At 42.6% G+C, this 23,456-nt stretch overlaps 1 protein-coding gene across 4 annotated transcripts in view; it reads right to left on the reverse strand.

The window, feature by feature from the left end:
- Positions 1-23,456, reverse strand: part of Chst15 (carbohydrate sulfotransferase 15) — an 82,890-nt gene that overhangs the window by 29,601 nt on the left and 29,833 nt on the right. For all 4 annotated transcript variants that reach the window (XM_063244894.1, XM_003479619.5, XM_013143591.2 and 1 more), the window contains exons 2-4: positions 3,855-4,915; positions 2,780-3,119; positions 483-629 (exon numbers count right to left, since the gene is read on the reverse strand). In XM_063244894.1, coding sequence (XP_063100964.1) covers positions 483-629; positions 2,780-3,119; positions 3,855-4,400 — 1,033 coding nt within the window. In that variant the 5' untranslated portion in view covers positions 4,401-4,915. The remainder of the gene's footprint in view (positions 1-482; positions 630-2,779; positions 3,120-3,854; positions 4,916-23,456) is intronic.

Raw genomic sequence — 23,456 nt, forward strand, 5'->3', positions numbered from 1 at the left:
TCCTTAGCTTGAAGAAGGATTTATACAGCAATTAGTACCCGGTGCCATGAATAATTCAGGTGCAGACATGGTCATAGAGGCTGGGACCGCATAAGCCTGAATATGAAATCAACACCTAATCGGTTGTATTTATGACCTTCCATCCAAACTTAAACCCGCAAGTTATGAAAGGGAGTCAAGTCTGCCTAGTTTAAATAAAAATAAAGGTACAGCAACTCATTTAAAAAGTCACTTCAACTGTCCTTGAGTCTGCGTGTAATTAGAAAATTGACTAAACATTTCTGTTTCATAGAAAGATACAAGTGATGTGAACATTTCACAGGGGAGCAAGAGTTACAGAGTGATGGCCAGGTAGGGAAGTGGAGGCTCAGTGACCATTTGCAGCCATCTGAAAATGCTTTTGAGGTGAGGCAGAGAGGACACAACCCAGAATATGAACCCGCTGCTTCCTCTAATCTTGGGTGGGTCCCCAGAAGCCATACCAATAATGATTTGGTTCATCTTGGCCTGCCCCTTTGCAGAGCTGGCCTGCAGTCCTTGATGGATTTGGAGTGCAGCCAAGTCAAAGAGGTCCAGATAATCTTCCACAGGATAGCGGTCTCGAAGTCCATCCCTCAGGCGGACAATTCCTACAGAAAGCAAGAAGCAAAAATTGGACGATGAAGTTGCCACTGATAGGGTGGTAGCTTCCTACAGCAGCCAGAGAAGGAGAGAAAGTTCTAACAAGTCCAGCTATAGCAGCAAAAGGCTCAGGCTAGGTAAGCATCAAGAAGGGGTACATGGGGTAGAGGTGGGGCCTCTGCCTACCAGTTCTCTTCTTGCAATGCATGTACACTTCAAGGGGTAGAGGACACCAACACTTCTGGGCAATGGCTGGCTGCTTAAAGGATGGCACGTGTATTCAAGGGTTATAAATGTGTTTATATGGAGGGCTAGAGTTTAGGGATGGCTAACATGTATACCAGCAAAGTGGCCAGGCAGCAATGGCATACAGGATCCACATGATATTATCAAACAAGAAAAGATGACAAGGCCTCCAGTCAAGAGGAACAGCATTCAATCAACTGCATGGTACATTTCTTCACTGGGGCCCAATCAGCATCTGCCTGGTATTCTACCTCTTGACCTCATTGGTCAAGCAGACTACCATTTACTTGTCTGAAAAAGTAAGGTGAACTAGGTGGAAACAGACTCTGGCATTGGCCACATGCAGCCTAAATTTATCCTTTGCCTTTAAAAAAAGGTCAATTTCACTTATAAACGTTTTAAGAACACATTGCCAAACAGAAGCTACCAAAGTTACTATGAAGTAGAAAGACAATATAAATGGCCAAAAAACAGGAGGTTCACGGTGACACTGAATACCAGCTTCCAAGGCACACCCTGCTTTTCCTCTCTCCTCCCAGTTTTCATTAGGGAGCACCCAATAGTGGGAGAGTGTATTTAGATATGTCTGACAAAAGCATATGGACATGAAACGCTGGCTATTATGGTGGCCACTGTTATTCCAATAAAGAAATATACTCTATTTTTGCTGATACCAGGGTAAACATCAAAAGCATAAAATCAAACATTTTTCAGGAAACATGTTCAGAATTGGTTTAAGGAAAACTTTTAAGATTCTCTTCTGGGTTGTTTATGCAAAAAACACCCTCATGGCCCACCCAGACTTTGGCAGACAACAGGCCATGTATCACCCTTTGCTCCAGTGACCAAATGTCTCCTGGCAGAAAGGAAAGGTCATGGAGAGAAAACAGTAAGCAGAAGGCTACAGGGTGCTTAGGGTTGGGCTGGAGCAGAAACCACCCTACAGAGAAGAAGGATGGTGTCCAGGGTCAGCAGGAAAAAGGTATGGAAAGGAAGATCGCCAGTGTTTTATCTTTTGGATTTCAAACCAAAACATACGTTGCAAACAAGTCAGTCACTGAAACTAAGGCACAAGGCATCTGTGTTTCTACCAGATATGGAGGCGCCAGTGAAATAGCACAGAACTAGGCATCAACCATCCCAGACAAGTGGGTTGCTTCTATTGACCAAGACTCCAGCGTGTGTTGCTCACCACCAGTCATGAGCCAAGACTCTTCAGGACAAGAGCTGCCCATTCCACACCTGTCTGTATTCTGCATACAGCTAGTAATCAATCAATGCTTTTCAGGTGGTTAGAAACTAGCTTTCAACCCTTGTGGGTCTTTGCCTATAAACCGTTGCTATGTTTTGGAAACAGTTTGAGTGTGTTCTACAAAGGTTCATTTGCTGTAAGGTTGATCTCCAGTGTGGTGATGTTGACAGGTGACAGAGTGTTTAAGAAGTGGGCTTAGTGGAAGGTGATCGGGTCACAGGTATACTGCCTGGAAAGGGATTAATGCTAAACTCTTGGGGTGAATGAGTTCTTCCCAAAGTGACTTATTACAAAGTGAAGCCACCCAGCACTTAGCTGCTTCTGCATTTGGCCGTTTTCCTTTCCCTGCAATGCTGACATGCAGCCAGGGGATTCTTTCCAGATCTTCAGCACCATACTTTGGGCCTGGGGCCTCCAGAATCTTAATCCAAATAAATCTCTTTTTCAACTATTCAACCTCTAATATTTTGGTACAGGAACACAAAATGGACCAATACAACTGCCTAGTGGCAGATGAAGTGTCAGATCTCTGTATCTTAGCACGTCTTCTCATCTCCCGTCCTGCTTCCTAAGGGAGCCTCACTTTGGCCCCAGTCCCAGCTCTGAAGTGTGCTGAAGGAATGAAAGAGAGAACAAAATGAGAGGAGACAAGGAACTAACCAAACCGTTTACGAGTCCACCAGTGTGGCTCTTTGATGGCAGAGAATTTCACTTCCGGGTGCAGCCGGAGGCGGTCATACAGGTCAGTGGTCCCACACTTGGGCTGCCCAATGATGTAGAAGTGTGGCAGGCAGCGCAGGCGGAAGTGCTTCCCGTGCACATGTGACAGGTGGCCCCAGAAGGCCTTGCGCAGGGCGTGGAACGTAGAGCGGAAGCGTTTGGAGTAGAGCACATAGGAGTTGGTGAGGTAGGGGTCGGTGGTGTTTCTCCCAGAGAACTCCTCATACCAGCAGGGGCTCTTACTGTTGGGAAGGAATTTACTGGGGATGACTGAAAACATCTGAAATGAAACAAAGGATGGAAACATGCCAAAGGAAAAGAACAATTAGTGAAAACTCATTCTAATCACAGTGTAATTGTGCCCTAAACTGGATTACAGTGTTCAGAGTTGAACTATATTTCACAATGATTCAAAGATAAAAGAACGCTAAAGTTAGTAGATAGCCAATGGCTATTTATGTTTCCTTTATTCCAAAATACATTTTTAAAACTTTTTTTTGAATTTTTTGAATAGGGAAGATAAAAAGTTTAAGCAATTTGATTCTACCATGATTTATATACTATACACAACACACACACACACACACACACACACACGGCAATCTAAACAGGTGGAAAAATTTTTTACTAGTTTACATTTAAATCAATTTTAGAATCAAAAATAGAGATTTGGAAAAACAGAAGAAAAAGTCAAATTGCACTCAGCTTTCTAAATGATGGTGAACTGAAAACTCAACTTTAACCACCACTACTGGGTTCCAAGCAAGAAGTCCTAGAATGCAATTTTGAGGAAAGGTGGTTCTTAAATACTTCTATCTAGGCCATTCAGAACATCAAATTCCCTTCTGAGTGTCCCATAGGATAAACAGTGTGTCCTGACTCACAAGTTTGTCAGATTATCCTTGCTATGGCTGAGAAAATTTTCAGTCATTCTCTGTGTTCCCAAAGATGGCGATAGGAAAGGATATATCATTTTTTTAAATCAGTCAGTTGAGCTCAACACAGTGCTACTCACATGCAACTCCTGCCTCTTGAGATCTTGCAAGTCTGGGAGCTGTCTGGTCGTGAACTCGATCCTGGCTCTGATGTTGTTGATAATTAGTTTAATGCTTGGATAGTCCTTCACATATGAAATATTATTTAAAGAGTGTTGGTAATGATGCTCTTTCATATCACTGGGGTTTTCACCATCCATCAAGCTAGGATTGTTGGGGAATCCTCCATAATGGAAAGGAGATGAGATGAGAAGTTCCTGATGGGCTCCAGAAAGGATGTAAGAAGCCATCACCAAGGTCATTATTATCAGTCCAAAAATAAGGCTACATTTCTTGCCCTTTTTAAAGCGCAAAAAACTTCCCCAGTTCTCATTCCCTTCGGTCCTCACTTCAAGAACAGCAAGCAAGTTCATCTGCTTACTGTCTACACGAAACAGAATTTTATTTTCTCCTTTGCACGTGGGGCACGCCTGGTGGCTGTGCTGGAGGCCTTCTTGACAGCCAACCTTCTGTTTGTGTGCGTTGTCTGGTAACAACTGTATGCAGCAATTAAGGCAGTGCCTCATGGTAGTGCCCTTGGACTGCTGGCTTAGTGAGCCATGGCAGACCCCCAAGGCGTCCGGACACGTGTGACCGTGCTGGGAATCTTAATGACTTTTTTTGATTCTATAAGATAGTCAGAAAGCAAAGGCAACAGAAAAAAATATCAAAATGAGCAGCCAGCAACCCACTAGAGAATAAGGAAGTACATTCTTTAGCTCAGTTCTGAAAGACAGCGAAAGGAAGTGATCTCTAATTGTCATGTTCCATTGGAGACCCTGAAATGTGGAAGTTGTCAGGAGTACAGGAGTAATTCTGCCTGTCCTTCAAGTTTTTCCCATTGCACAAAGAAAAGGAAGAACAGTATCACTGGAGAACATGGAGACACACCAGAGATTTGAAGATATCATGGTCTTCTCATGGGCAAATGGCCCAACACAGTATCCATGGAGATGCTGGGAAGATTTCTACTTTTGCATTCTGTGTCCCTTTGGGATGTTTCCTCTTCATTGAGAACAAATGCTTTAAATGGTCAGATTACCTGAACATAAATAAAATGAGACTTATTACATGATGTAGTAACAGTCAAAACCCAGGAAAAAACAGATGTTCATTTTTCTTTTTCATTTCTTACTTTCAGCCAAACTGGCATGGTCACAAGTAAGTCAAGAAAATCATACAGGATAAAAGGGAGGCTCCAGGTCCTTGGGCGTGGCTTTGGGCTTCAACCTCTGCCACTAAATGTGGTCCTAATAACTGGCATCATGTCCAACACCTCACAGTGTGCACCGTCACCTCCCTCCCATATTCTCTAATACCTTTGCCATCACACATCTAAATTATGACAGCTTAGAATCCTACCCAGGACTCTGCAATCATTCTCAAATTTGGGCAGTCACAGCTATGAATTTGAGAGATGAACTGAAACATCAGTGGTGTTTATATAAAAAATATAGAGAATAATTATAGAGATGTATAGCATGAGAACAAGCAGAGTAAATAGGGTTTTCTTCCTTACCCTCCCAATCTGTTACATAGAACTAGCCTTTAATATCAGTTTTGGAAGCAAAAGTTAATGAAAATTTAGAAACAATGAAATGATTCTCTCCTTCAGTAGAGTGTATCATATGAAAAACCATTTGACTTTAAGTTATTAAGCAATTAAATCCAATGTACAATATTCCCCTGAGCAGTGAATACTTCAGACCCTGAAACAATTTTTCATTTTCATCCTCCTAGGGAAGACATGATTCTTAAAAATCCATTAGCACAGTCCTGTGGTTGTAAAATGTATTGTTTCCCAAATGACATTTCTTTGTAGATATTATACAAGGAGTACTGAATGAGCAAAAGGCAACCTACTTGGTTTCTAGCCCTTGTAGACCCCAATGACCAGCATTCTGACCTAAGCTAGCCATTCAACCTCTCTTGGTTTCCTCACAAGTAAAATTAAAATAAAAGAGGACATAACAAAGCAGAACAGAACAGAACAATTTAAGCAACACAGTATTTCACCACAAGACAACCCGATATAACAGTAGTTACCATAATATCTCTTTCCTCGAAATAGTTGAGCGTACCTTCATATACAATAGTATCAAACATAAAAAAATAGCATAAAACCATTAAAGAGAATGAAAGTATTACAGGGCATTCAGAACCAAATTACAGAAAATGAACAATGGTTACTATATTATCCCATTGTCCATAAAATTTTGTTTATACTACCACACATGATAAAATCCAATAAGATACTACATGATAGAACCAATGGAAACAGAAGAACAAAAGTATGGTAGGACTTCAAAACAAGTTGATATTAAATCAGCACTGGCTATTATAATGTCTTGTTTTCTTCAAAATATCTGTTCATACCATCACAGATAATAAAATCAAACAACCCAGAATAAAACCATTCCAACTAATGAATGAAGCATTGTAAGATTCCAAAGCAATGTAATGGGGAATCATGATTACCATAAATTTTATGTACTCTCACCATTTCTTACACTAGGCAGACTATACAGTGAGTTTGATTTATTGCGCTTATGAATATGGTCTCAAGTTGCATCCACTTATTTATAAATATCTCAATGTGATCACTCTTTATAGCTGCATGGTACTCCATTGTATAAAAATACCACAACTTTTTTATCCATTCCGTAGTTTTTGGACACTTAGGTTGTTTCCAAGATCTGGCTACTACAAATTGTGCTGCTATAAACATGGGTGCACATATATTACTGTGGTATCATGTTTTCAGTTCTTCTGGGAATATGCCTAGAAGTGGTATAGCTGGATCAAATAGGATTGCCAATTCCAGCTTTTTGAGAAATCTCTAGACTGACTTCCACAATGGTTGCACCAGTCTACACTCCCACCAACAGTGCAGGAGAGTTCCTCTCCCCCCACCCCAGCCTCTCCAGCATTTGTTGTTTGTAGTTTTCTTGATCCTGGCCATTCTTTCTGGAGTGAGATGGAATCTCAGTGTGGTTTTAATTTGCATTTCCTCTAATGACTAATGATGATGAACATTTTTTCATGTATTTATTTGCCATTTGTATTTCTTCATCTGAGAAGTGTGTATTCATCTCAGATGCCCATTTTTGGATTGGATCTTTGAATTTCGAGGGTTGGATTTTTTTTAATTCTTTATATGTTTTAGACAGAAGACCTCTGTCTGAGGGACAGTTCACTAAGATTTTTTTTCCCAGTTTGTGGGTTTTCTTTTCACTGTGCTAGAGATTTCTTTTGCCATGCAGAAACTTTTTATTAAGACATGATCCTAGGTACTGATCCTGGGAAGTATTTCCTGTGCGATTCAATTCCTGTTCATGAATTCTCTACCTACCCCTATGTCTTCAAGATTTTTACCCAATTTTTCTTCCAACAGATTTAGTGTTTCTGTTTTAATATTCAGATCTTTGATCCATTTAGATTTTAATTTAGTACATGGTGATAGGCATGGGTCTAGTTCTAGTTTTCAGGATATAGAGAGCCAGTTTTTTTCAGCACCATTAGTTAAAGAGACTGTCGTTCTTCCAGTGAACCTGTTTGGCTTCTTTATCAACGGTAAGGTGGCTGAGTGTGTTTGTAGTTGTGGTTGTATCTTCTAATCTAGTCTATTGATCTTCAGATCTGTTTTTATTCCAGTAGCATGTTGATTTTATTACAGTTGCTTTGTAGTATAACTTCAAGTCAGGGATTGTGATGCCTCCTGCCTTGCCTTTGCTGCTTAGAATTGCCTTTGCTATTCTAGATCTCTTCTGGTTCCAGATGAATTTTAGGAGTAATTTCCAGATGATTTAGAAGTGAGGTATGTTGATGGTATTTTCATTGGGATTGCATTGAATCTGTGTAACAGTTTTGGGAAAATGGCCATTTTTACAATATTTATTCTTCCTATCCATGAACAAGGGATGTCTTTCCATTTTCTGAGATCCTTTGCAATTTCTTTTTCAGGGTATTATAATTTTCCATGTATAGATGTTTTACTTCTTTTGTGAGATTAATTCCTAAGTATTCCATTTTTTTGGATGCTAGTGTGAAGGGTGTGGCTTCTCTTATTTCTCTCTCAGTGATTTTGTTGTTAGTGTATAGGAACGATATTGATTTTTGAGTATTGATTTTGTATCCAGCTACACTGCTAAATTTATTTACTATATCTAGGAGACTTTCAATGGAGTTTTGGGGGTCTTCTATGTAGCGTATCATGATAATTTTATTTCCTCTTTTCCTATCTTTATCCCTTTTATTTCTCTCTCTTGTCTAATTGCTCTGGCTAGTATTTCCAGTACTATATTAAATAGGTGATAAGGGACATCCTTGTCTTGTGCCTGATTTTAAGGTAAAGGCTTTCAGTTTTGGGCCATTTAATATGATGCTGGCTGTTGGTTTGTCATAGACAGCCTTTTATCATATTGAGGTAAAGACCATCTATTCCAATTTTCTGTAAGGTTCTTATCATGAATGAATGTTGGACCTTATCAAAGCTTTTTCTGGATATATAGAAATGATCATGTCATTCTTACTTTTGGCTTTATTGCTATGGTGGATTACATTTATTGATTTACATATCTCACAAGTAAAATTAGAATAATAAATGTGTCCATTAGAAATCAGTAACAAGTACTAAATTAGTTAATATATATGTAAATAGTTTGCATAATGTCCGACCCATATTTAGCATCCCATACGAGGTAGATAACTAGTAATAATAATATCATCGTCAACTATATTATAAATTTTAATTGTCAGTCAATGCCAAGACCATTTGAAGTGCAATGAAAAAAACAACAGATCCCCTGTCACATTTTTTCTGTAGGGACTGGAATTACCTAAAGATGGCAGACTCACCTTCAACTCTGCACACATCCTCTCCTCCAAAAATCTTTATTGTCCCTAGAGAGGTGCCAACAAACAAGCCTTCAATGGAGCCTTTCTTTTTAAACAGACTAGAGGACTGAAAAAATCAAGATCCACTAAGAGAAATTTTCACTTTTCTTGAACCAAAAGCTCATGTTTTCTTGAATTATCTTGGTCAAAAAATAGCCAAGCAGTATTTCTGAAAATGTCTTCCACTCAAAATGTTCTATGTGCCATCAGCAAGTATGTTTGACTAAATTATTTGGAGAAAAGGTGGGATGGACACAATTACACAGAATTCTTTACAACAGGGATTTTAGTAGCCACAAAGCTCTGAAGGTCCATACTGAATAACGTAATACAAGAATTTGTGAAACATAATTGGCCACTGAATTTCTCCCTCAGGTCTCAAGTCTGAAAAGTGCTGGTCAGGAAGGACTGAGTTGAGAGATGGGCACAGGTAGGGTATTTACAGCAGAGTAGAGAAAAGAGGGGGAGAACCTGTTCCTCTGTCCCAGGAGACCAGGCCTACATCTGATTCCACTGTCTCCTCTTATATCCCCTTAGGGCAACTGGACAGACGCATCAGGGACCTCAAGGCTCAAACCTCTGCTTCCAACTTGCTCAATCAGCCCTGACTCATTGCTGGGTACAAACAATTTTGCCAAACCAAAGAAACAAAAGGGCAAGATCCCCTACTTGGAAACTCCATCACTAAAGCCAAGAAAACATTCCTTCACGTATAGAAGAGGAGGCCAAATCTGGCTTAAAATGAGACTCCCATCAGGAGCTCCGCAGGAGGGTTTGCACTGCCTTTCTGCTGTGGAAGGGCTAATTAGACTCTTTTTTCTTTTTAAACAAACAAACAAAATGGACTTTGAAGCCACAGACAAGAATATACATAATATGAATACAACAAAATGGGCAAAACGTTTCTAACCAAAACTAAAGGTGTCCTATTTAAACAATGTAAATAACTTGATGGGTTTGAGGGGTGATACTTTCAAAGTTTGGGGTGAGGGGTAGACTGAACGTGATGCCTGGCCACACATCTCTCTGAACAGCTGCACCTCTGGCCACACTGGCTGTTCTACAGCTCATTTCTTAAACATAAATAACCAAGAAGACAATTCAAGATGATTTACAAGCCTTTAGAAAACACTCAAATACAGTAAATTTGTTCATCATCTCCTATCATTTAGTCATTCACTATTTCAGCAGATATGTTCTGAAGGCTGTGTGCCAGGCACATCCAGGTATAGGAACCTGAACCAGTATAAGATAGGAATGTGTATACAGACAACCACACACACACACACACACACACACACACACACACACACACACACACACATATTCATCCCCAGTGCTTGGCAGCTTCTAAATCTTTGGTTTCCTGAGTGATAAGAACAGTTGGATATTCCTAATAAACTTTTTTCAAGCACTCCTAGTTTATGCTAATTAGGTGATTCATGGTCCCCCCCCCCTCCCGCCCAGGGAGATTCAGGATGCAAGAGGATCACCAGGAAGACCAAGCCTTGCTTAGAGGCTTGGAATTTTTACCCTAGCTCCTCAACTCTTGGAGATCAAGTTGTAATCACCACTGACCAGTGATACGATCAGTTAATTATGCCTTTGTAATGAGACCTTCACAAAAACTGCTAAACAGGGATCCTCAGAGAGCTTTGGGGTTGGGAGACCCATGAATGGGTAGCATGCAGAGCAAGGACAGGATGCTCCAGGTGCCCCCTGCCCCTGGCCCCTGCCCCAGGCATCTCTCCAATTGGATACTCCTGAACTCCATGATAACCTGCTGATCTTAAGGAAAGCACTTCTGAGCCCAAGTTCTAGCAAATTTCCAAATCTACGCAGGAATTTGTTAAAGTGCCCTCCCTCCAATTTTGTGACCAATTTGGAAAGAAGTATGGGTTCCCTAGGGACCCAGTACTTGAGCGTGATATGTAAAGCAGAGGAATTCTCAAGATTTTGAGCTCTTAAATTCCAGGAAGTTGCTGTCAGAATTGAATTGAACAGTAGGACTCCCCAGTTCGCATCAGACTGTTGGAGAATTTTGTAGGCACTGAAGTTTCCCCTCTGGGGGACCTCTTTGAAAAAAGTATTAAAATACCTTACACTCACAAGTTTAAACAAAATATATAGCTACTGTATATTATGTAAAAGATACCTCAACAAAACTGATTAAAAACAATCATCTTACGGCCAGAGGAATACTTGCTGGCATCCTAGAAAGTGAAGGGCTTAGAGCCTCAGGGGTTCTGGAAAACTGTCCATTTTATGGATGCAGTAGTGCAAAGGTGAGAAAGAGAAGGGGCTTTCTTCCCATCTGGACTCCTGTCCCACCAGGGTTGAGGACCTGAGGACAGCAGGACATTAAGAAATTATGAGTAGGATAATCTCAGGGACTGATAAAAGGCTACGAAGAAAATGAAAAGGTTAAAAAAAAAATCAAAACAGGGCTATTCAGTGCTGCAGTACAGTGCTTGAACTAGATCATTTGCTGTGGGACTACTCCAAGCATTACAGGGTGTTTAGCAGCACCCCTGATCATCACTTACTGGGTTTTAGTAGCCCTCCTGCCCTAAGATGCGATAACCAGAAAACATCTTCAGAGGACATATTCAAATGTTCAGCCCAGGGGCGGGGCGAGAGGAACACTGTCACCCACAGGGTGAGTACTGTTATCTTAGAGGAAAGGGTATGACGCCCAGAATGACCAGAGAGGAACTAACTTCAGAGAGACACTGAGCTGAAGCCTCAGTGACAACAAAGCGGCCCCACAGGGACCAGGGGATGCAGGGCACTGTGGAAAGAAGTTGGGGAGCCAATGCTCCTGAGTACTGTTAGAGGATAAGCCCTTGGAGGCCTGGGTTGGTAGCGGGCGGAAAGCATACAGACAAGGAGGACCAGCCCAGAAGGCAAGAGTAAGGGGCGGAATTTTCCCAAGTAGAGACAGGGAGGCATGCTATGTATTCTTCCAAAACAGACTTTAAAATATGTATAGCTATTAAGTGACCCAATTCAGTGGAGAATGATCAAATTAATGTGACTGGACTGGAAGGAAAATGGATTGCTATCATGTTCCTTAACTGGCCCTTTCCATATACCACAGATTATCCCAGGAACAGCCATCTCAGAAACCTAATGCTCAGATAGTTCTTCCTTGAAAACTAACTAATGAATGGCCCCCATGCACTTCACCCATCTGCAACAACCACATCGGGTGCCAGTCAACTCAGATTAGACCAACCTCTTGGCATTGCTATTCAAGTAATAAGCCAGAGCACCCAGGTATATATTTCAGTTAGATTACTTCTCAGCCTGGGCTCCATGTGCCCTATGGACGTATGCTATAACTGTGGGAACTCGGTGCCACTGTGAAAGATCAGATAACAGTCTCCAAATAGAAAGCATTCAATTACCCAGCCTTTGCTTGGATGCCCCCTATTAACCTATGTACCTCAGGCATCATTAGCAGGCCATTTATAACAAAATTGTAATTGAGAGATCCAGAAATACCGCTTTAGATTAGGTAATTGAATGCCCCCTTGGTGTAAGATCGATAAAGGGCATCCAGTTTCGCCCTAGGAAAAACTTAATAAATTATTGTAGCTATAAGCTGATATAGCAGAAGAAAGATGTATGAAACTTCAAAAGAAATCCAGATGGATTTAAATAAATAGCTTCATTTGGAAAGAACATTTACATCTGCCCTCTGGAGACAGATAGGAAAAAAATAGCTAATTACATTATTTTACTTTTATGTTTTAAGGAAAAAATTTGATGGGTCTTAATTAACCTTTACTAAAACACAAAGCCTTCTTCTGATAAGTATGTCTAAATGCCGACATCTTTCTTTGGGCAATGTATATGGGAATACTTTTTTTTCCAAAGAACATTAATCAACAAGTGAAGGAATTTTTTTACATTTAGCTCAAAGATGTAAGGTTGTCACTGAGAATGAGAACACATTAACAAGGCTGAAGAGTTCTGTACAAGCAGAGAATTAGCAGTTTTAGTCTTATACCTGTAGTTTCACACTTTTAACAACATCACAGTCAGTAAGCAGAATAAAGCTGTACCTCGATGGACAACAGCCTCTAGTATAGTGGAAAAGACAAGAGTAGTGGTCATGAGGGTCAGGATTCCAAATTCATATGTACCTAGTGATCTCAGATGAGTAAATTATCTGGGCCTCTGTGTTCTCCAAATGACATCCTTGTGAGCAAGATATCAGGTGCAAGACTGGAGTTAAGAGTCTGACTGCTGGAGTGAGCTTGCCCAGTCTGAACCTTGAACAGGACTTCAAACCTGTTTTCTCCCTGTTTCTTTGGATTTAAATTAGAAATAACTATATCATACACTGCTGGGACCATTAGATGAATTTAAGTAAAGTGCTTCAAAGAATATTTAGTCATAGTAGGAGCTCAATAAATGTTGGCTAGTGTTACATATGCATTGTCCTAACATAGTATTTGATAATTTATTACTGTTTATGATAGTTTGAATTACTGGGCCCAGTTTCTTATTCCACCCTGTACTCATGCTCTCTATCTCATTAATGACTTTGTTTTTCCATCAACTGAAGGAGTAGACTCTTTCTTCAACCTTTGGCTTAAATTGGTTGACTAACTCCAGCCAAAAGAATAAGGCAACAACAACTATGTGCCAGACATAAGCCCAGGCACTAAGACATGCCATATGTCTACCTGTCCTCTGGCATCTTTGCTTTTGCCAGGGGAGAACATGGTGGGGCTAAAAGATGAGAGATGTGCGTAGCAGAACTACCTGGCTGAGCCCCAGCTGAGGCAGCCGGCATCCAGACGACCCCAGCCCATCCCTAGGGATAGGAGAGAAAGAATAAAGAGCTGCTGTTCAAAATTATGAGGTTGTTCACAGATAGATTACCACCTGATAAAACTGATACATTCTGCTACAGGTTATGAACAAAAGATGTTAAGGTTAAACTGAAATAACTGTAGGTTTATGGGTTCCAAAAAGTGCGTTTGTTCCAGTAAACCAAATTAGGGGCAATTCAGGCAAAGCAATTCACCCAGAGAATCAGTGAATCTATTGAATCAGTGGGTTTTTCCTTAAAGAATGTCTTTGCTAACACCACAAGCTGATCCGATAAAATGATGCTGGAAACTCAGATGGGAGCTGATTGCAGATCGGGACACACCTGCCCCAAAGTCACACAACAGATATCTTCTGGCATGCATGTGTTTATGACAGTCACAGCTGTTTTGTCTCAGTCATCTGGATGACTGATCCCATTCTCCCACCTCTTGATGAGAAGGTCTTCCTCCTGTCCTCTCTTCAGAGCTACTGTAACTCCTCACTTGCTTCTTCTGAGCAAGCCTTGTCTTTAATCAGATCCCTGTGGTTTCTATGACCAATTTTATCTTTCCTGATGCCTGGGACACTGTCCACGCTTTGTCCACAGTAAGGATTCTCTAACATGATTAACAATAGCATTCTGAAATTCCATCAACCAGATCTATAAGAAACAGACATTTCCATGGAGATCAAATCCCTAATCTGTAGCCATCTACCCCCTTGCATCTTGCCCAGGGAACCCTGCCCAGGGAATCCAGTTATTCTCAACTCAGTGGAAAGACGGTAGCGTATAGCAAAATTGGTTTCCAAGCAGTCAGCGTAAGGCATTATGTTAGCCTTTGGAGTTTAGCAGACCTGCCTTTCAATCTAGTTCAATTATATAAGTGTTTTATGACCTCAGGCAACACATTTAACCATCCTGACCATCCTGTGACTTGGTTTCCTCACCTGTAAGATAGCAATAAAAAATATCATGGTCTTCCAAAAGAATGTGAAGAGGTAATATACCTGAAATGCTTAGCCCTACACCTACCTCACAAGACTCTATAAATGACACATTTTCTGAATTATTTTTGGAGAGTTTACCTCACCAACAGAGCCAGTAGCTTTGAAGAGCCAAGGACAGCTGCATGGACAACTCTGGAAAAGACCAGCCCTGCACAGTGACCATACAAGGCAGAACTTGTTTCATTGCTAAACAAAGAAGATCAGTTTTTCTAGAACCATGTCCACCCTCAAAGTCTAGGGAAAGCCAGCTACTTTAAGATGGGAGGCAACAGGTGGCAGAGAGAAATTCATAGAGGACCCCTGGGAATTTCTAGGGCAGTCATTCACAATATGAAAGACAGTGGTGGGTGCAGGCAGAGCCCAGGTCAAACCTGGGCTGCTTGTCCAGTCTTGCTCTTTACAGGGAGGAAACTGAATCCTAGCCTGGTTCTACATTTCCCAGCTCCTTACAGAAGGGTAGGGCAAAAGACAGAAAGGCCACCCACCCTCATATCTCAACAAGAAACCCATCCTGACTTCTGCTGATTGCTCTGCCATGTCCGGCAGCTTCTCCAAGCAGCATTCCAGTCTCTTCAGGAATCTCTTGCTAAAGAACAGTTGTGCTGTCTCACAGAGATGCAGGTCCGGGAAGGGAGAGAAGCATGCCAGGAGGGAAGAAGAAAAAACCGGAGCTGTCTCATTCACTCTCCGCAGAGTGCGTTGTCCGCCTGGGGCACTGAGTCTTAAACTGTCTCAATTCTGACTCTATTCATCACTCAGGCATGTCTCCTCCAGGCTGCGCAGAGGGATGGCAACAGGCATGCACCAGGAGAGAGACAAGAAATCAGGAGCAGAGCCAAGCATGGGGGCAGGGAGAAGAAGCAACAGAAAGCAAAGAAGGCCCAGGCCAAGGGCTGGGGGCTGGGAAGAAGGAAGACACAGGGCCAGTCAGCTGCAGCTGAGACCACCACAGAGAGGAATGGAACTGCCCTCATACAGCAGGCAAGCCTCGGAGCGCAGCCCACAACACTTCTGTTCCTGTACATCAAGGAGACAAACTTGGGATCTGCATGACTTGAGGTCCTGCAAGGAAGCACCAGATGCCCAGGCACTGGTAGGGGGAGGGGGGAGCTTCTTTAACAGTGTGCATTGGAAACTTCAGAGCCTCTGAAGTGTCACCTTCTCAGCAAGGCTCCTTTCCTAGGGATATCCCAGTCCTGCCTTGGTCACTAGCCTAGCTAGTAACCTCTCTCCAGGCCTGTTTCCCAGTAGGTAAGCTCTTCAGCTCTAAAACTCACAGATGTGATGGGAAGTTAATTTTTGCTTAATAACCACCTCCCTGCCCCACCTCGTCATCACCAGCTTTGCCTTCCCAGGCTGCTCAGCTACCCACCCATGGTTTTGAGAAGCTATCATGGCACTTGCTTTGTTAGCTGCTGAATACATTGGACAGTTAATTCAAAATGCAGCAGTGTCTTCCTGAGGAGCAGTCCAATGCCCTTTCGCACAAATTGATCAATCACGTACACTGTGCAGGACCTGCATTTTCTGGGGTAAAGGATACCAGAAACATATAGTCCAGTTCTCAGGAGCTAACGCTCAGCTACTCCAGAGTTAAAGGTCCTAGAGCTCCAGAAATGGCCTCTCTCAGAGATGTACAGCCAGTTCCAAGGACAGCCTCATAGTCTACCCCACACTGGAGAATCTGCAGAAGAGCCAGCTCTGCTCAGTGGAGGGCAAAGGTATTCTACCAACAGTAGAGCTTTATAGAACCACACAGATCCCTGGCAGCCAGGATAGCAGGGTGCAGGGGTCTCTTTGTCTTCTCCAATATGGCAGTGGGCTCCAGCAACTTGTGCTATAGCCAGATGCTGCAGTCTCTGAAATGCTTGGGATACTGAGGTTTTCTCTTCAAACGGACAAAATGGACCAGAGACTGCAACTATGTTCACACTAGCTGTCACACCGTGATTTCAGTACACCCGAAAGGCTCTAAAGGTCTTGGTGACACAAGCAATGATTTTCTTTTTCTGAAACTAATGGGGCAAAAACTATTTGAGAGCACTCATTTTATTATATCCAGTGGTAATTCAAATCAGTAGGTATTAAATTTTCCAAACTTGTCTGTCCACAGTCTATGGTTTTCGGCTCAGCTAAAATTTACTCAAGATAAATGAGTATGTGTTTACTTTAGTAGGTGCTTTGAAGTCTACTTACTAAAATGTCTTTAGGTGACTAAGTAACCACAGAACCAGGAAGTACTTCAAGGTTGTGTGTGGACCCAGTGACCCCAGGGACAGTAAAGGAAAAAGGAAATGCACACTAGTTCAGAGTCAGCCACTCCCTGAGTACCGTCCTAGGACCCTTGGAAAAGGAAATTCTCTGAGGTAGGCATGGGAAGGTCCAAGTTCAAGGAGAGAAACTGAGGCATGGCAGGATTAAAAACCTGTCCAGAGTCACACAGCTCACTAGTGGTAGAGCCAAATCCAACTACAGCTCAGTTTGGCTGCAGAACCTCTGATCCTTCTCATGTGCCACAAAAGCACAGCTGTCACCAGTAGAGGCTCTCAGAGTAACGTGTCGGCTGTCACTCAGCTCTCAGGCTACTGGCCTCCCAGGCCAAGCAAAGCTGGACTGCACCTTCAGCCAAAGTCCAGGGCCTTGTCCAGGGTGGGCACTCAATGATCAGTTTCTAAAGTAATGAGAGAAGAAAGAAACTCAGAATATATAACGAGTTCCCAGCAATCTACATGCAGAGCTCTTGCTGCTTGTAATGAGAGTGACACCAGCTATTAACAACTGGCGGCTTCCTTGCGTCCAGACCCCAGGCTGGGTTTTCCATGCAGCATCCTGCTTAAATGCCATTATAGTCCAAAAGAAAAGTACAAGTGTCAACTCCACTTTACATATTGGGAAAGTGTGACTCCAAGAATGTAATGCTACACAACTCCTCCCCTGTATGACTTGCACAGGTAGGAGAGACTGGGCCTGGCACAGACAGGGCATCCATAGGCTTGAACTAAGCACTGTCTATACCATAACTTCCTTAAGTAGTCATGGGACCCCCTTTCACCACTGAGACTCTCATTCTCATCTCAAAATAGATGTGGAAGGCTCAGCATTAGCACTCGGACCCAGTGAGCTCAGGAACCTAGGGCATTTGAAAAATTCTTATTCTTTTTTGCTTGCCTCCAAGGGCTCCAACATGTGCAACATCAAACTTTAACAATCTGTAAAAAAAAAATCACACATTTTCACAGTAGGGGTCATTTTTGTTCTTGTGCAGCAATTCTGCACAGCTATGTGGTCCACTCCAGTTGTTTCCAATAATTTTTCCCTGATACAAATAGAAAGTCAATGAAAAGAAATGGCACACAGACTACATATTAGTCCCAAAACAGCAGGGTAGCTCTGGTCCCAAACTCCTCCTGCCCACCAGGACCTGACTTCAGGGACAACTCAAAGCCACTGAGCAGCAGAGATGGCCAACCCAGATGGCCTTCAGTACAAATGGAGACAAAAGGTCTCGAGTAGACACAGAGCTCACACATCCAAAACCAACGGCAAATAATGATGTTGCACATGAACAATGGCACCCGAGAATGAATATGTCAGAGGTGGCACAATCAAAGGGGAGTAGCTGCGTGCTCCCCACCAGATGGCCTTGCTGATCTGACTAGTTTTAAACATTGTTTTATTTCCAAAGATAAGCAAAATAAGAATCTGTTTAACCCTTAAAGGAAAAGAACCGGCTGGACACACTTGGTTGGAAGCGGTTTCTCTTGGATGGAAAGAGAGGGCCTCCTGACTAACTGTCCTCTGGAAGTTTTAGCATAGATGAAGCACGAGTTCGCATTCACCACCCACCCTCAAGCAAACCAGCCCTTGCTATAACAGAGCAAGCACCTCATTCAAACACCAGCCCCAGTGTGGGCAAAGACATCCAGAGGTTATGCAAAGGTGTGCCAGCACCCCAAGGGTTTGCAGAGGTGTTAGCCCCCCAGGAATATATAGAAGTATAAAAACCTTTGCACAGTATGGGGGGTGTGCTGGTTCCCCAGCTATGTGCAGAGGTGTTCCAGGACCGCTTGGGTTTTTATGAGGGTATGCCACTCCCTGGGGGTCATGTGGAAATATGCCAGCAACTCCCTCAAGGAAGTGTAGAGGCACAAGAGGGTACTGCAGAAGCCTGAGAGATGAGTCGAAGCTCTCAAGTTTAAAAGATTTAAACACCAGTAACATCACTTTTAGGTTAGACCCAGCTACATTACTAAATGATACAAAATCTGCACTGAGTTACAGCTCATCCTGGTGGCTGTAGAACCTCACGGAGAAAGTCTGTCCTTCGCCCTTGGGAGAGGAAAGTTGGAGAAGCACTGTGGAAGACAAGATAGAAGAGCATCTGTTCCTTTCCTGAGTTGCTTTTCATCTACTCCTGACTGTTGGCAACACCAATGGTTGGTGTGATCACCCCATTATGCACACAGGAAAACCGAGACTCTGGGTAGGGCAGTGACTTGCTCCAAGTCACACTGCAGGCAAGAGGCAGAGCTGATAACAGCATCATGGAGCAGATCAAGGCTAAGAAAGGACTCCCTCCTCACCAATGCTGCACCTTTGCGATGAAAAGAGAAAAAACATTAAGTATAAAAGTATCTATGCATGTGTACATGTGTCACTATATAAATACACAATAGGAATATGTGACTAAAAAATCATTAAATATGATTGCTTAATAATCCAGAAATCATTAAACTAATTATATTTTCCTAGAAAAAAGAGGTATAGCTGAATTTATTAATTTTTTTCAGAGCTGAATTTAAACACAAATTGTAGCCTCTAATGGGCCTCCCTCTTACTAGATAGGAAACTGTACACTCACACCTCATGTTATTGTTCAGTGTTAACTGTGGGATATAGTTGGGGGGACTTTGTCTTCCACATACTCAGCTCTACCTGGCTTTCAATTTGTTTACTCCAATCAAGTAACTGCAAAGATAACAAGAAGTAATAATAAATACTGAACAATAAATGTGTAGCAAATAAAAATGGACTGGGTCAAACACTTTGGGCCTCAGTTTATTCACCTGCTGCACGTACTCATTCCCTCCTCATTAGACCAGAAAGGACCGGCATAGAAGGGAGGCTACAGGAGTGCTCAAGGCAGGGAGGACTGAGCTGGTGAGCTGAGTGCAAAGTGCAAATGGGGAGTCACACATATGGCCCATTTAAACCCCTCATCTCTCAAGTTATTTTGCAGTTCTTTACATTCTTCCCTCAGCTACACTGTGACATTCAAATGCCTTAAAAGGATGGTGATAATCCAATTCTCATTTAACTCAAATGGTATACCCAGGAGTAAGTGCAAGAAGTAAGTGCAGTATCAGGCTGAAGAAAAATCTGAGCAGACCATGGAATTTCCCAGGATGAGCATACATCTTTATAAACACGCACAGGGCAAAAACACCAAGTCCAAGAGCAAAAGGGACAGAGTGACCCTGGAACAATACTATCAGGAGCCTTTGACAGAGATGGCCTAGGCTCTCCTTCCATCCAGCCTCAAGGCATGATGATGGGCATGTAAACATGGTGGAGCACTAAGACTAAAAGTCCAAACCCAGAAGTATATAAACACACACACACACACACACACACACACACACACACACACAGTGCACGCCCATCTGAGTTGGGTCTACTCCTTCCTAGCAGTGTCCTTGTGCTGACTGCTTTGAACTTCTAGGCCGGTCTGCTCCCCTACAATGCTGAGAAACATGCAGCACCTAGCGCACAGAAAACTGTGAGATTAAGCAGGTTCACCCACACAAAATGTTTCAGTGGTGCTACCAACTCCCAATAAACTCCAACCACAACCACTACCACCTTCCTGGGGTCTCTTTCTTGCCTTTTCCATCTATACAAACAGGACTTCAGCCAGCCACAGGGACTTTGGCCTTGTGTCTAAAATCCCAGCCAGGCCTGAATCGGTGGCAGAAGACTTAACAGTGGGACCAAGGCAACAGATGGGCAAAGTTTGAATGAAACCACCCAGAGGCACCCACTTTGCAGACAGTGAGGTCCCCTTGACCCACAAGGACACAAGGATAGAGCTGCTTTGGGGTGGAAAGAAAGATCCAGAGAAGAAACTTTCTTTTTTATTTTAGAAAGTTTCTGAGAACCCTACGCAGATCTGGAATTTAATTCACAACCTCTGTAAACTAGATCAAACAAGTATTTATTTATCACCCAAGACACTGAACATGTACATGCCTAGTGTATCACAAAAGGCTTGTTTGTGTTCCTCTTTACTTTCTTCTCCATTAGTACAGGCAACTTAAAAGTATTTGGTGAAAACATTTTTTAGGTCTCTCCAAGTTTCAGTATTTAAAGCTGGAGACATCAACATGCAATAAGTATTGTATGAAGGGTAAATTCTCCAAATGCAATGTCTCTCGGGGGCAGTTGAGACGCTGCTCCAGCCAACTCTATCAGTGCCATCTCTTCAAGAGCAGTGCTAGCTCTGGGGGAAGCTGCCACTTGTAGCTAGGCGAAGCAGGGGAGAAATGGGCAGCCAGGACAAAGCAAATGAAATCAGTAGCATTTCCAGAGCTGATCTGCGCTCTCAGTTCTATGAAAACAATTGAATAAAGGAAGATTTGCTCAAAAAATCATAAAGGGACCCTGGCTCAGCCAAACCATCTCCCACAAAGCAAATGATCCAGGATATGAGAAATATGGAATCTCCTCAAATTAACCACAGGAAATTGGAATCTCTTCCACAAAGATCTGGAAAACACTTCTGCCTCGTTAAAAAGGTCTGAACGTATGTGTAGAGAGTAAACTTCATCCAGGGAGAGAGGCAGGTCTCAAATTAAAAAAAAAAAAAAAACACAATGTCTTTGTGGCTGACTTATCAAGAAAATTTCCCTGGTCTCTATTTCATAAAAATAAATATTTGGCCAAAGTACAAAGTTATTCATACCTGAAGTTGGTTCACAGTCGGCCATGATTCCTGTCAACACAATCAAGGTGCCCACATGATGCCATCCCCATCCTTCAGAAGGCACCGTGGAGGCCAAGTAGCAGACCTGAGTACTGGACTTAGAGTCCGGCACAATTTAGGATGAGCACAACCAGAACATTCCTGGCACCTGGCTTTGTGGCGCTTATAGTCTAGTGGACCCACAAGATAACGCGCAACCACACCAACTGTGTGACTTGGGGAGGTGGCCTGCTTGGAGCTCCTCATCGTCATCCCTGGACTTGTAAAGGAGACTGTCCACTGCTCCTCTGAAATACTCCAAGGAGATTTAAACTGAGAAACAAAACTCTACCCCGGTTATCTGCCTCCGGCCTTTTCTCACCGCCTTTATCCCACTATCTCTTGTCTCTGTCTTTGTGGATATCTCTGTCTCCCTTATCCTCTGGCCATCACCACTGACTCTGCTGGACCCATCTCTGCTCCCCATCCTCCAAACGTCAGCCAAGGTACCCCTCCCTGAACCCCCAGGTCAAGCTAGGCCCTTCTACTTTGCACCTTTGTGGGTGCCCATCTTGACTGGCACCTGCCTTACCCACCAGGCAATGAGAGGCATGAAGGCTGGAGAGGCTCTGTTCATTTCTTTCTCTCTCTCTCTCTCTCTCTCTCTCTCTCTCTCTCTCTCTCTCTCTCTCTCTTGCTTTTTGAGACAGGGTCTCACTATGTGTTCAAGATGGCCTTGGGCTCACTTTGTAGCCGAGGCTGGTCTCAAACTCACATTGACTTTCCTGCCTCAGCCTCCTGAGTGCTGGGATTACAGGCATGTGCCACTGTGCCCGGTTTGGCTCTGTTCATTTCTACAAAAGATTTCTGAAGGAAGATTAGAAAGAGAGGTAGACAACATATATAAAAAATTGCACAGTCACTCCCAATAACGTTTATATTTCTTGTATCCAAAACAGAATATAAATTCCTACAGGTTTTAAAATCCAGCCTCTTAGGATGAGTCTTATGTCACTGAAAATCTTTCTTGGTGTCTTGCTGGCCAGATGCTGTCACCAGCCTCTGTTTTGGGATGTTCAGGAGAATAGCCCTGGCATAACTGGCCCTAAGGCCAAAGGAAAGCTGCACCTTTCCTCACCACGTTCAGCAGGGAGCAGATCTATGAGGATTCCAGGCATCTCATTCCTATCAACCTCAAACACGCCTCCCTGCCTTTTCTAAATTAGCTTTCACACTCAAGAAAACACCAAAATGATATGTCTTAATAAATTACATGAGTCTTACGTATGGGTAGTTTGGTCTTCTCCGTTTTGTTTTGTTTTGCTCCATTTTTAGTTCTCATATCTCTTTCAGGCAAATTTCCCAATGAATCAGAATGACAGCATTATTCACAACACACCACAAAATCCCAAGTACTGAGACAGGCCAAAAGAAACGGATAGATCCCTCCTCTCGGTAGATCATGTTCCTTTCTTTTCCATAAAAGAAATCTGTAAGTGTTTCAAAATGTCAAGTGCTATGGCTTGTGTCTAGATTTCCCTCCAAAACCTCATGTGGTTGAAGGTGGAGCTTTTTCAGAGGTGAGTGGATCTAGGGTATGCGATTGATTCATGATGCAATGCTGGGATTAAGGATATGTGATTACTGAATCAGTCCACTGATTTGGCATTCTTCTAATCCTAGTAGCCTAGACAAACCATAAAAGGAGCAGAAAAAAAATGCTAAGGTCTCTTTTTTGCCTGTTTTTGCTATCTTCTTTTCTCTCTCTCTCTCTCTCTCTCTCTCTCTCTCTCTCTCTCTCTCTCTCTTTCTTGCTTTTTGAGACTTGAACTGTTTCTCCTCTCCAATGCTCCTGCGTCAAGCAACCCTGCCTTATTGCCAGTCGATTACA

This window comes from Cavia porcellus, unplaced genomic scaffold (assembly GCF_034190915.1).
Source record: "Cavia porcellus strain 051 isolate PalLab524CR breed Dunkin Hartley unplaced genomic scaffold, mCavPor4.1 scaffold_2, whole genome shotgun sequence".
Lineage (NCBI taxonomy): Eukaryota > Metazoa > Chordata > Mammalia > Rodentia > Caviidae > Cavia > Cavia porcellus.